We start from the raw sequence: 14601 nt of genomic DNA, 5'->3' as shown, positions 1-14601 counted from the left end.
AGGTAAAATAGCATACCATGTCGAATTGGAAATCTGGTGTGTTCAACGTATATTCACTACAAGGTATATATAAGTGTAACTGTCGTGTAGTCAAATATTGTCGTATAAAAAATGAACAAAAAGCTTCCAGCCCTGAAGCTCCGGGCTTCCGGTTTTCGACTTTTTTTTGCCCTCAGATAAATGCAGCAATAATAGTACTCCGCACTCCACGTGCAACTTTCAGCTAGGCACGGTGATTAATGAACGACAAAGAAAGAAACTATTATAGTTCTGGGAGATGTTCTTTCAATAGAAAATGCCAGTAGAGTTGACGTCTGCCTGTACTGATTCGAAAACGATATATTTCCTTGGTGTACTGGCAGCGTCCATATTATTTTCGGACGTAAAGAGCGCTTTCACAACAAGAGAAATATAGGTGTCCATTTAGTTGATTTAATCATTTTTCATGGAATGGTTGGCCCCGTTATGGGAGATTCATGGTAGTTGCGGTTCTGCCCAATTCTCCATGGTTCACGAAAGAAATGGTCAGGTAACATTATCCAGTAGCTAACTCATTATTTGTCCTAATTCTCGAAGAATGAAAAAGTGGATTCTGAATATTGTCATTGGTTTTTCAACTACTTTTAAATTTCTCATAAAATTTCAGGATCGAGTAACTATATTCTCAGGAATTGACGACATCCGGAAATATGGTATTATTGATAAATACAATGGAAAATCACATCTTCCACATTGGCTAAGTGAAGAATGCAATCGACTCAATGGTACCGATGGATCTATTTTCCCGCCACACATCACACCTAATACGACACTTTACATCTACGATAAGGATCTTTGCCGCCTGCTACCTCTAGTCTACGAAAAAGATGTCATAACACGAAATGATGTTAAAGGGATGAGGTTTACCCCTGCAAGTAATGTTTTCGCCGATGTTGAGACGAACCCAGATAATATGTGCTTCTGCCCAGCTGGTCCACCATGTGCACCAAATGGTCTGTTCAACGTGTCCCTTTGCCAATACGGTGAGTATAAGAATGAAGGACTTTTGCACTATGTAACGTTACTGATCTGACTCAATTTCTAGATTCACCAATTTTACTCAGTTTCCCTCACTTCTACCAAGCTGACCAAACCTTGAGACTGGCTGTTGATGGAATGTCACCTCCTGAAAAAGAAAAACATGAATTCTTCATCGACGTGCAACCTGTAAGTACCCCAATCATAGTTTTCGTTTAACATTGGTTTTGCGCCTTTTTGGAAAATATGGGATATTACTCCCAATAAATCAAGTCATTCACCTAATTAGGTAGCATTCAACTAAAGTATTCTATTTGATAAAGTCAACACAGCATCAGTAGGGAGGGACGCCAAGGCAGGTAAGAAGGAAGAAGCGCCAAAGAAAAATTGGGGACTATTTTCGGCGGGCTTATGACTTCAACTTGATATTATCTTGTGCTGTACAATGAAGCTAATATTCCTGCACCAGAATGTCGAATGTCCTTATCCAAAAGCATTTTCATTAATGTGATAAACCTTATGATTAGATATCTTCTGGTCCTGAAAGAGAAACAATGAAGTGACTGCTTTGGGTGCTAATATATATATCAGTTGTTTTGATACTTCTTGCTCCCCTTTTTTTTCTTTTTCTTCATTCAGGGGATATTCATCATGATTTTTTTCTTCTTCAGTCTATGGCCCGTTAGATAGAGGGCTGGTTTACCTACTCCGGGTTCGCCATTTGTTTTAGTCATAGGCTAGTCCAGGACCAGTCCAATCCATTTTGGATTTGAATCCGTTGATGAATCGGTCGCAATAGATATTATTTGCACGAAGCGGTATGTAGGGCGTTGAATATTAGGTATCGTTTGAACATTACTCTTCGAATTGGAGTAGATCAATTCAACTCAGCGCACCAGTTCCTAGCAATAAACGGTGCCACGTGTCTGAAAACGAACGGAATTAAAGGCCCTGAAGGCAACAAACAAAGGAATATTCTGTGAAGCGGTTAAGGGAATGTTGGGAGAGAATCCTTTGGTGTCGAGCCTAGAACACACGTGCCTCATAAAGAAGGAGTAGCCCGCATTGGTATCACCTCTGCGATTTCCCGGGGTGAAAAACTCACTGCCCGGTAAAATGCGAGGAAACTTCTTAGCAGAAAGGATATGAATTCGAGCCACAAAAAGGTTGCTGCGTTCAATGCAGGGACGGTATCCAGTCTCTACAGCGCAATAAGAAGGAGCTAGCACCCAGTTAACATTATCCGAATCCTACAAATCAATATGCACTGGAGCGCAACCGCTTATGAGATGCTAGTGTAGTTCATTACGGAGATAAAACCTTATCCAGTACTCACCAGTGAATAGTCCCGGAACAGGGTCTCAACTTCATGGTACCCCGACTTATCAGATACCGCTGACATTTAGGTTCGAGGCAACTCTGCCGATTGGATTCCATTATCTGGATTCAGTGTTTAGGGGTAACCTTTTTCACAGTCTATCAAACACCGAATGAGACGATGCTAAACTTTCGACACAGGCTTTATACTCTGAAAGAAATTGTCTTGAGCATGAATCGGCGGATCCTGGTTGGGATGATTTCAATGCGGGGAGACTTGAATGATGGTCGCTAGTGTGCACTAGCCTGGCGCTATTCCTGTGTGTGGAACGCTGCGAAGGTGAATACCGGGACATTTTTTCGGAGTTCTTGGAGCAGATGGAACCGCGCTGGAGGCAGCTAACACTTTCGTCAATTCATGTCCAGAAGGGTACCAAGACGTAGCAAACCTTATATATATTGTTGGACGGCGAAATTTGACGAGGCCAGAAAGAAGTGCTACAAACTCCTTCGGTTGACGGAACAACTAATCGACAAAGACGAGGAGAGTACAGATGAGACAAAAGGAGACTCCGCGCACCACTATCATAATGATAACTACGTACCCCTCATCACTTTTGTTACAACTCCCTGGTCAAGTTTCCCTATATGTCCCAGGAAGATATTCTCATGGCATTAACGCAGGATGTCGTTAGCGTTAATTCAATAACGAGTCAACACTTGTTGCAGCAAGAGGGGAGGAGACAGTTGCTATCCAAAGTCCCACAATTTAACTTCGCTTGCCTCTAGTATGCCAAACCTATACCTTCTAGAATTCTTGGTTAAATTGTAGACCCTCCATGTGGACGAACATTCGTACGTTACAAAGAGCAGTCAGAATTCGTTTTTGGCAGTCAAAGTGATACGTCCTCTCCCGAAATGTTGATAACGTTTCTATTGCATAAGTATAATTCGAAATTTAATTCACAAATTTCCACCTGTTTAAGTCACTTTTAGCCATAACAGCGGGGAAATAGTTTTACTAAATTCATAATTTCCAACTTCCAAGACAGTTGCTATCTCACTTAAACATGAGGTACATACATTATGTTAATAGTACCGACGTAAAGCGTTCAATTTCTTCACCAACATTCTTTCTAAGATGCAAACGTGTTTCTTAGGTATCCAGGCTAATTAACTTACAACCAATGATATACATATGTGTATATATCTGCACTCTATACAGCGATCTACATAGTATGGTTTAAGTTTATTTCGATACAGGGTTTGAAATTATCAAATCTGAGGCGGCAGGTTAAAAAATAAATGAGTGTAGAGTTCACATCGTTAGGCGTAATAGGCTAGATAACCCCCTGGCTATCGGTCAGAATCATAATATTCCGCTCGCTACAATTTTCTTTGGATTCTAAAGGAGGCACACCTATCTATTAAGTATATTACAACCTGAAAAATATTGATGTACTAATCCATTTGTTCATTTGCGTTGGAACAAGGACACCCGTCAGCGTTTAGGCGCTCTCCTAGTGCCGCCAGTTGTTCCATTGTATTCCGAATTTCTTATCGAAATGAAATTTCATTACTCTGCTATACCTTGGTATAAGTAATTCGGAATGCGGCTTATACGATTTTGTCAGCTCTTTGATATCCAGATACCCCTGGATTATTCAGAAGGTAGCCCTCCTCGCCTCCATCTCTATGTAAAGACGAATAAGAGTCGATCCCAGGGATGCCGCTGAGCATGTTCTCATTGTCCAGGTCCATTGGTAAGCATCGACGTCATTATTGCAGTATCCGCATTTATTTCCAGCTGTGGACCTACAAATTATCAAAGCCCAGGAAGATTTCAAACATATGTTCCCATCATGCGTCTTCTCGAGTTTTTATTCTAGTATAATGCCGAAATGTTTAACTCCTGTTTCCTGTTTAATTTCTTTGTTTGCGGTAATAAATGGTACTACGGTGGCTTTAACTGGATTAATGTGCAGCCCGTCCCTCTTGCATCAGACACCAGTAATTTTCAATTCCAATTGGATTATGCCACATAGAGTACAGATTAACACAATATCATCGTGCTCTAATGGGCTTGCCAAGGATAATAATACCGGCTTAAATATACTCGATATTTAGCAGGTGGTTTAAGTTAGACCCACCCAAGGGAAGGGAGAAGTTCCCTCAGCAGTGACAGAAACTAATTCAGATGCGAGAATCACAGGGGGTTCACGGAGCTTAGAACACGCGCAATTACCTCGCTATTTACATTGCACTTATTACAAAGTTACCAGTTTCAGTAAACAGATAATTTAGTCCCATCTACAATAGGTTCTACCGCCCTCAAATATTATATTAACAAGTAGAAAATGTGAGGGTTTTGATAAAATCAATAAAATTGCGGAGAGAAAAATTATTTTCCACCTGTTATTGGTGGCAGTGGATAGGCCAAACAATGCAGTCAGACTCACTCCCTCGCCATCACCTACTCAAATGTGTTTAGTATCAACTTCTCTTAGATTGGTTGCAACGTTAGGGCCACCAGCTGATGTTTTCATCATAAGCTCTGTCAATAGGGATCTTATTTTTAAATAATATAAGTGGATGAAACCCTCTTCAATCTGCAAATTTAAACGAATGTAAACCGGGAAGCAACGAAAGCGGTCGCTGTCACAAGAAGGGTTCACTACAAAGATTTTTGCGCTAAACTAAATATTCGTGATGGCAATAGAGATTTGTATCGACTAGTCAACATTTGAAACCAAAAGATATTGGATAGGGAATACTTTTGTTGTGTTGATGATGATACTGGGACTTTGCTTACCATCCGGTCAACTTCGACAAAGTGATAGTGGGAATACTTCGAGCAGATTGCTCGTCCTCTACTTTCATCAATTCTACGTGACAGCACTACAGAGGTTGAAGAGGCAATCAAACGAATGGAATCGTTGAAAACAACAGGACCTGACGACATCGCAGCTAATCTTTGGCGATGAGAAAACTCCCAAGATCAGTGAGTTCTTCAAACGTGTTATTGATGTCATTTTACCGCCCGATCCGGTTGTCATCCCATATCATGAAGGTTTTTGAACGAATTTTTGAAAAACTCCGAAACTTCTGACGCAATACACGTTGCTTATTACTGATACGATGATAGAAAATCATCGTGGAAAATATTGTTCCCTCTACATTGAATCGTTGTATTTAGAAACTGGTCTACTATGATTCGGGGAACTAAGTTCTAGGTGTGGCGGGTATGTAAAAATCACTCCGTGTTTATGTCGGTGTTCATCAAGGAAGCGCCCTCCCGCAACTTCCCTTTGTTGGATGGGTTCGAGTTAAGGGACTGGTGTTCTTTGGTCCGGCACATCACCCAGCGTCTCCAATACAAAATCCTCCGGAATGTTGTGCGCTCTATCGTCCGCTTTGGTTTTGGGGGCTAGTCGACTACGAAAAAAAGTGAACGCTGTCTCGCGATAATGTTAGATCGAATGAGTTGTGTAATAGTTTATGATCTCGTCCGAAATGAGGACATCCGCGTCCGACATAGACTTGCAACCCTTAGCGGTAAATTTGCGAGAGAGGTGTCTTCGATGATGTGATCATGTAATTCGTGCTGAGAGGAGCTCACTAATTAACATTGCTTTGAACATCGGAATGGATGGGGAACGACGGTACATTAGAGGATGATTTGGGAGCCATTGGATTCCACCCGGAGCAAGTCTATGACGAAATGACGAATTTTCACTGTCTGTCTGTCACACGCAGTTTTCTCAAAACTGACTGTCCCGATTCACACGAAATTGGGTGTTTAGGTTGGAACTGTGAATCCCACGCATGTTATTTAGATCCCGCCACATTGAAATTAAGGGGGGGGAGGAGGGGTTCCCATACACGTAAAAGAACGGTGCAATTTTTTACCGAATATAGTCATGCGGGATATCAAATGGAAGGTTTCGATTAGTAATTTTTGAAGTTAATATTAGTTTTGACATTTGTAGCGAAGGGAGGGGGGGGGGGAGTGCAGAGGTACGAATTGGGTAAATTACTTTACGGACAGATACTACCCACCAGTTAAATTCATACCCTCTAAAAGATAAAATGTCAGTACCACACCGAATTGAATACCGGGTAGATTCAAAGTATATCGTAGTGTATATATGTATGTATGTAAAAATGTAATATGTAAAAATATAACCATTATGTACCCAAATTTTCTAACATAAAAACTCAACATCCTAAGCTCCGGGTTCCCGATTTCCAACTTGTTTATTGACGTAATCTAGGGAGATTGCAGTATCTATTTATCCCAGGCGGCCATGTTTGCTGCCATCCATCCCTTCCTGAATTATTGCGCTTTTTAAGGTTTTGTTTGTGGTTATGGAAATTCTCAGGCAGTACAGTAAATTACTAGATTTTGTCTTTATTTTAAGGATGTTTCCTTATATAAGCTAGGTTGGGCTGCCCAACCAAATTGACCACCTCTCAGCCTTGATGAATGTCAGAAAATATAGGGGGGCCAATATAGACTCGGATCTCGTTGGCATGGTGCTGCGAGCTCGAATAACAATACCACCTAGAATCCCCTCTGACAATCAGGTGAGAGTGAACACTGAAGCCATCCACAACACAACCCTCCACGACACCTATAAGAGAGAAATGGATGCCGCAATAACCGCAGTCAACAGAGGACCTGGAGATGAAGCATCAACAAATGATCTTCACAATCACCTGAAGAACGTTATCATGGATACGGCCACAAACATACTTGGCCCCAGCCGCAAAAGGAGTTGGAACGGCTGGTTTGACGATGAATGTAAGCTAGCAACGGAACGAAAGAATGCCGCATACCGAGTAATGTTGCATTCTCAAAGAACGCGGGCACGCGCAGAGTCTTATCACGAACTCCTTCGTGCGGAGAAGCGACTTCACAGACGGAAAAAGGAAGCCTGGGAGAACCAACAAGTCTGTGAACTAGAAAAGTACAGGGAGCAACCGCACCAGGCGCGGAAGTTTTACCAACAAGTCAGGAGGATGAAACCTTATACACCTCGATGCTCATCCTGCCGAGACAAAGAGGGAAATCTGATTTCCGACAGAATGGGCATATTAGAGCGATGGGTTGAGTACTTTGATGAGCTACTAAACAACCAGAACATCGGCGAGTTGGAGGTCCCGCCAACTGAAGACGACGGACAAATACTGCCACCACCAAGTTTAGGAGAAACAGTCCGTGCAATTCATCGGCTAAAAAATCATAAGTCGCCAGGAGCCGATGGAATTACAGCCGAATTGGTTAAATATGGAGGCGACCAGTTACACCAAGTGGTTCATCAACTTGTGCTCAAGTTATGGGACAGCGAATCAATGCCTGACGATTGGCAACGAGGCATTATCTGTCTCATACATAAAAAGGGAGATATCACACAGTGCAGCAATTATAGAGGTATCACGTTGCTGAGTACCATCTATAAGATATTCTCCACTATCTTGCTAGGCCGGATAGCCCCAAACGCCCACAACATCATTGGCCCATACTAAAGAGGCTTCACTCCAGGCAAATCAGCAACAGATCAGATTTTCTCTGTGCGGCAAGCGATGGAAAAACTGTTGGAATATGGACAACAGTTACACCATCTGTTCATCGACTTTAAAGCCGCCTATGATAGCATAGCCAGGGTAAAACTGTACACGGCCATGAGAGAATTCGGTATCCCGACGAAATTAATAAGACTGACTAGGCTGACCCTGACCAATGTGCGAGGCCAGATAAAAGCAGCAGGATCACTCTCAAGACCATTCGACATCAACAACGGTCTACGACAAAGGGATGCGCTATCATGCGTCCTCTTTAACCTGGCCCTCGAGAAAGTGATCCGTGATGCCGAGGTAAATGCAAGAGGTACGATCCTCTTCAAGTCCACCCAACTACTGGCCTATGCTGACGATATCGACATCATGGGAAGAACCACCCGAGATGTACAAACTGCCTTCATCCGGATCGAGCATTCGGCGCGAGATCTTGGGCTGCACATCAATGAAGGCAAGACAAAATATATGGTGGCAACGTCAGCACCGAAGACGAATCAACCAACAACATCAAACCGCACTGGTCAAACACAAACACGAAGAAGAATAAGGATAGGAGAATACAACTTTGAGACCGTTGACAATTTCTCCAATCTAGGGTCGAAAATCACAACCGATAACAACTACGATGATGAAATCCGCGCACGGTTGTTGTCAGCCAACAGAACCTATTTCAGCTTACAAAGACTGTTCCGCTCGAAACGTCTCACCATAGGGTCAAAGCTCTTACTGTACAAGACTATGATCTTGCCAGTCCTCATGTATTCCTCGGAAACTTGGGTTCTTAGGAAGAAAAATTGCGAACTCTTGGCCGCGTTCGAGAGAAGAATCCTCTGAAGAATTTTTGGCCCCCTACATGGGGATGGACGATTCCGTAGCCTACACAATGACGAAATCTATGAGCGATACCATGACCGTCCGGTTGTGGATAAAATCCGACTCAATAGGTTACGGTGGGCGGGTCACTTAATCCGTATGGATGAGGATGATCCAACCCGGAAAGTCTATAAGGGCAATATCTATGATAGAAAAAGAAGACGAGTTAGACCCTGCCTAAGATGGAGCGATGGCGTGGGCCATGACGCCAGACAGCTTTTAGGGATATCGAATTGGTGGACCTCGGCGCAAAACCGGGATGTCTGGAGTTCCTTATTAAGGCAGGCCTAGACCGGATACCGGTTGTTGCGCCGTTGATGATGGGCTGCCCAATTTCATTTGGCTTTTCTATTACATGCCTAAGAATATCAAATTTTCAAAAACCTTTATTTGTCTCTCTGAAAGATGTCTGTCCTTTTATATTGATTGCGGAAGAGATTAGTGAGAGGTTAAAAAGGGATGACTCAACGTGAGAGGGTATTCGTTCTCAGGAATTACCCATCTGAACAAGAGCCATATTGACGCCATTATAAATTTAGGCAAAGTTGTTCACTCTTATAATCGCAAAAACACTTTCGAACTTTAAAGTATGTTTCGGTGGTAACAGGGAAATTGTTCTTTTAAGGATAATGTGTAGAAATCTTAATAAGGTGCTGATGCCCCAGATTGCGGCACTGATTGAGGTTCTCGCACACTAAAACCACCTTATCCTTTGTGGAACTACCCCACGGTTATTTCTATTTCCTGTACCTTATTAGTCGCTTCTCTAAAGTACCCAGCTACCTGGGGCGAATTCGCTCTCCTTTTCAGGTGTAAACAATGCACTACACTCCCTAGAAGTTCCAAGAGAATCGTTCCCGTGTTGGCATACACTGCCCCATTCTATGCTGTCATATATGCGCTGCACACCCCTAGTGCAATAGGTATTTACGCCAAACTAACTAAAGGTATTATCCTTACCTTTATGTTGCTCCTTCAAACTCAACTTGATATCAACCATTACAACCATCATCATCAACGACACAATAACGGGTATCCGGTTTAGGCCTGCCTTAATAAGGAACTCCAGACGTTCCGGTTTTTGCGCCGAGGTCCACCAATTTGATATCCCTAAAAGCTGTCTGGCGTCCTGACCTACGCCATCGTTCCATCTCAGGCAGGGTCTGCCTTGTCTTCTTTTTCTACCATAGTATTGCCCTTATAGACTTTCCGGGCTGGATCATCCTCATCCATCCGGATTAAGTGAGCTGTCTACCGTAAACTATTGAGCCGGATTTTATCCACAACCTGACAGTCATGGTAGTGTTCATAGATTTCGTCGTTATGTGGACTATGGAATTGTTCATCCTAATGTAGGGGACCAAAAATTCTTCGAAAGATTCTTCTCTCGAACGCCATTTGCTTAGAACCCAGGTCTCCGAGGAATACATGAGGACTGGCAAGATCATTGTCTTGTACAGTAAGAGCTTTGACCCTATGGTGAGACGTTTCGAGCGGAACAGTTTTTGTAAGCTGAAAGAGGCTCTGTTGGCTGCCAACAACCGTGCGTGGATTTCATGATCGGAGCTTTTATCGATTGTGATTTTCGACCCTAGATAGGAGAAATTGTCAGCGGTCTCAAAGTTGTAGTCTCCGACCTTTATTCTTAGGAAACCCATTTATGAACCTTATTATCCTCATTCTGCCCAAAGATGAGAAGAGTTCCTCTATGGTAATCCCGTGGATCGAGTACATGTCTTCTTCAAGCGTATGCTGAGGTCCACTTTCTTCGTGCTGTCGGTGAAGAGCCTTATATAGAATGGTTTTGCTGGAATTGTAATTATATATTTTGAACAAAAGTCGCGGGTATGTCACTTGAGGTGATTTATGTGGACACTACAGCAACGTGAGCAACGCTCCATGGGTTTGTATTTGCCTTAAGGCACAGCTGCCGTTAGCTATTCCGCCATTGTAAGGCTACTGCTGAAATCGCGGTGTTACGCTACAAAGTAAATAGAAAAAAAAGGAAGCTAGAGAAGCTAGCATTTGATACCATTAAAACGATACTAATTTCACCTTGAGTATTGCGCTATCCGGACTTTCTAATTCCGTTTAATATGACAACGGACGCGAGTGGCGAAACAATAGGAGCAGTGCTGTCGCAAGGACCTGTAGGGAACGATCATCCGAAAGCCTATGACAGTAAGACACTGAACAAGGCAGGACGGAATTACTCGACTATTGAAAGAGAACTTTTAGCTATTATCTGGGCTGTGAAGAACTTCAGGTGCTACCTCTTGGGTAGGAATTTTAAACGTACAGAACCCTACAACCAGAATGGTGTGTTTTCATCATAAACTATCAGAATATGATTATCCGATAGAATAAAAATTTAAGTCGTATATCCTGTCATACGGGCACTAACGGCAAAGACATGGAAGAGCTAGAAGGAAATATGCATTTTAGTGTTTGCGCCCATTTTAGAGTAACACGGGCCAAAGTTCTTGAACAATAGCAACGTGAGGGGGATGAGCAAAAGAGAAGGAGAATCAGGAACCGAAATGACCAAAGGGGACACCAAATTGAAGTGTTAACAAACCCAATGCAAATCGCTGCACTGCTGCGAGACCACCATGATTTGCCCATAGGGGCATCTCGGGACAATGAAAACATTCAAACAAATAAGAAGGAAATACTGGTGGCGAAGCATGTTGAAGTATATCAAAATGCACATAAAAAAATGTCGCAAATGCCAAATAATGAAATCAAGTCAACCCATTAAAATGCCTATGGTGATAACAGACATAGTAGAGAGACCCTTTGATAAAGTGCATCTAGACATAGTAGGGCCGCTGGCCACCACCGCAGGGAACCAGTAGCCAGCCTCCTAATCTGAATATTTCCGCTTTATTCTATGCACAGAGCATATATACATCTACTGTATATAAAAAAATTGAATACCGATGGAGATAATGAGCATATGAGTATATCGCCTAAATCGGACGCTAGCTGCAAGCTTTATTAGCACATACCTACACACATATGTGTGTCTCGAGTAATTTATATTATTTAGTAAAAAACCTAAAAGAGGAAAGCTACGATGTTCCCATGCGACCGTGCCGTTCATATGAATTCACTTTGTGTGAGAATGACGTCATACATGTTTCAGAGCGACATAAATTCACAAGAAATGATGACTGCTTTAAGTCTCCGTGGATTTGTTCTAATAAACTGCCATCAAATTCCCTGTCATTTGCATATCACTCCAAATATGTTTGACTGTTTTGTTTCACAACATGCTGTACTTTTTCACCAAAATTTTGTTTAAATTTGAATTATCTTTTACAGTTAAATTTAAAATACCAATTAATTTTGCGAATATACTGATGGTTGTTTTCTTTTCAGGACATGGGAACATCGTTGCGCGCTCGTGCCCGTATTCAAATCAACTTGGCTGTAAGTCAAGTTATCGATATTAAGCAGGTAGCCAACTTCCCCGACATCATATTCCCAATTCTCTGGTTTGAAGAGGGAATCGACGGACTTCCGGACGAAATCACAGACCTTATGAACGTGGCTGCAACAGTTCCACCGAAAGCACGAATTGTACTGATGATTATCTTCTTTGCCCTCGGCGGGTTACTCTTCGTGATTGCCGTGTTCTGTCTGATAAGACGGTCGCATCGCCAAAGCACGTTACACTTAGAAGGCTCAAACTATTTGGCCACCGCCCAAATAGATTTGGCTAAGAAAAAGGCCAAGGAGAACAAGAAGTAGTGCAAACGTAGAATCTCGTCGTTTAGAAGCAATTACACAGTGCAAAACACAAAATATTCGAAATTTCTAGAAAGTGCATTAATTATTTCCAAATTCTCTCCGGTAGCTTTTGATTGCGAATTTAAATGTGAAAAATATTGAAGTGGGTGACCGTTGTAAGGCCATCTGAATCCCATCCAAACTGGCTTTATGACGGTCATTATTTTATTGTACAGAACTCGAACAAACCTAACACACACTTAGTAAGTACAGAAGATAAAGGAACTGTACGTCCGTTGTCCAGTATTTACTGGAAATTTCGAAAAATAGTTAAATTGAAAGACGCATCGAAGGCAATATGAATTCCGTCTGCGATTATAATCTCATAACGTGCATATTATCATATAATTGTTCTTAAGGTTACTTTTAAGGTATCAGAGAATTACAACTTACTTCTCCGTAAATATACATATTTTTATAACTAGGGGCTAAGCTAGGTTCATTTTCAAATCTGTCGTTATTGTATTTGTGGTCAATTTCATGCTTTCCCGTTGTACCTTGTAAATAATGTACTCTTCCCTCTTCCCAAATACATCTATATGTGTAACTCCTTTGTCTAGGCTATTCTCTGTCTATTTATCTTTTGCTCTAGTTTGTGGTGAATTCGTCACTCAAAATAAAAGTGGTGGAACGTTGTACTATGAAATGATTGTAAATTTTTATATCCTTCTTAATTGTACTTGTACTAGTAAATATCGAAATAGGTGAAGCAACTTATTACGGTTCAAGCGATGGTAATTAGAAAGGATAACAATTCGTAGAAATATGAAACGAACATTAGAAACAACTCTGAGACTTGGCGTTCTTGTGTTTTTTACTATTGTACAGTAGTTCAAAGGGAGAAATAAAATATGAGAAAACGTATTTAATTTTTGTTCTATTGCTATACTGTAAGGAACTGCGATATAGTATGCCAACTATAATTGCACAGCATTGTTCTCGTCATTTCGTTCCAGTTTCAGCTATTTTTCATGATAATTTTTAAGTGGGGTAAGTACTAAGAACCAAGTTTCAATAAAAATTGAAAAAAACAGTGTGAATATAGAAGAATATAGTATCAAAGTATATAATAACCTGTTGTAGGTGAAATGTAAAGAATTCGGACAGTTGTTAATCATAAGCAAGAACATAGAATTATATTTATACTTTCCACATTGCGACATGGTAACATCCAGATTCGCGAGAATGATATGTTCCTTGCAAAATGGCGGTGCATTTGTCGAAATTTACGTATATATTCCTCAGGTACTATATTTGATATCTTTGACCTCGGTGGCAGTGACTGGCACTAATCAAGACAAATTTTATTGGTTAAAGTAAGAAAAAATGTGCAGATATTTAATTTAAAACAAGTCGGGAAACCGGAAGCTAGACGCTTCAGGTATAAAAGGTTTTGTGTTTCCTTATGTGAGGAGCATAACGTAGTTCTCCATTGACTTATAGCATTGACCCGAGATATTGAAATCGTTCAGTTCTGGGCAGGTTACTGCCATTGCCAGAACTGAGCGATTTAAATATCTCGAGTCAATGCTATCTGCCAATGGAGAACTGCGTAATGAAATTATTTCACACATTAACGCAACCTGGATGAAGTGGCATTCCCCAACTGGTGTTCTTTGTGATCGACGTATCAGCGCACGTCCCAAATCTAAAATTTACTGCCTTGTCGTCCGTCTGCCGCTCTCTATAGTTCTGAGTAATGGCCGACTATAAAGGTCAATGAACGGCGTCTTGCGGTAATGGGGACGAAGATGTTGCATTGCACTGGTGGCGTGACACGTTTTGATTACGTCTGAAATGAGAATATCCGCGATCGAACGGGTTTGCACCGGTCGTGGAAAAACTGCAAGAGAGGCGTTTTCGATGGTGTGGTCACGTAATTCACACTAACGAGAATTCAACAACCAGTATTGGTCAGAACATCGAAAGCAATGGTAAGCAACCAGAAAGCCGCCCAAAACAATGGTGGCTTGATATGTTGGATGGGGATTTAAAGGTCTCAAGATTACATCCTGATCA

The 14601-nt window shown here is 41.6% G+C and overlaps 1 protein-coding gene across 8 annotated transcripts in view; it reads left to right on the top strand.

Annotated features, from left to right (window-relative positions):
* The window catches only part of LOC119647231 (scavenger receptor class B member 1), a 268776-nt gene extending 255330 nt beyond the window's left edge, over positions 1 to 13446 (top strand). For all 8 annotated transcript variants that reach the window (XM_038048088.1, XM_038048086.1, XM_038048085.1 and 5 more), the window contains exons 6-8: positions 647 to 1022; positions 1085 to 1206; positions 12172 to 13446. In XM_038048088.1, coding sequence (XP_037904016.1) covers positions 647 to 1022; positions 1085 to 1206; positions 12172 to 12543 — 870 coding nt within the window. In that variant the 3' untranslated portion in view covers positions 12544 to 13446. The remainder of the gene's footprint in view (positions 1 to 646; positions 1023 to 1084; positions 1207 to 12171) is intronic.
* The last annotated feature ends 1155 nt before the right edge of the window (positions 13447 to 14601 follow it).

This window comes from Hermetia illucens, chromosome 1 (genome assembly GCF_905115235.1).
Source record: "Hermetia illucens chromosome 1, iHerIll2.2.curated.20191125, whole genome shotgun sequence".
Taxonomy (NCBI): Eukaryota; Metazoa; Arthropoda; class Insecta; order Diptera; family Stratiomyidae; genus Hermetia; species Hermetia illucens.
The sequence above is the reverse complement of the archived record's forward strand: the minus strand, read 5'-3'. Positions and strand labels throughout refer to the sequence as shown.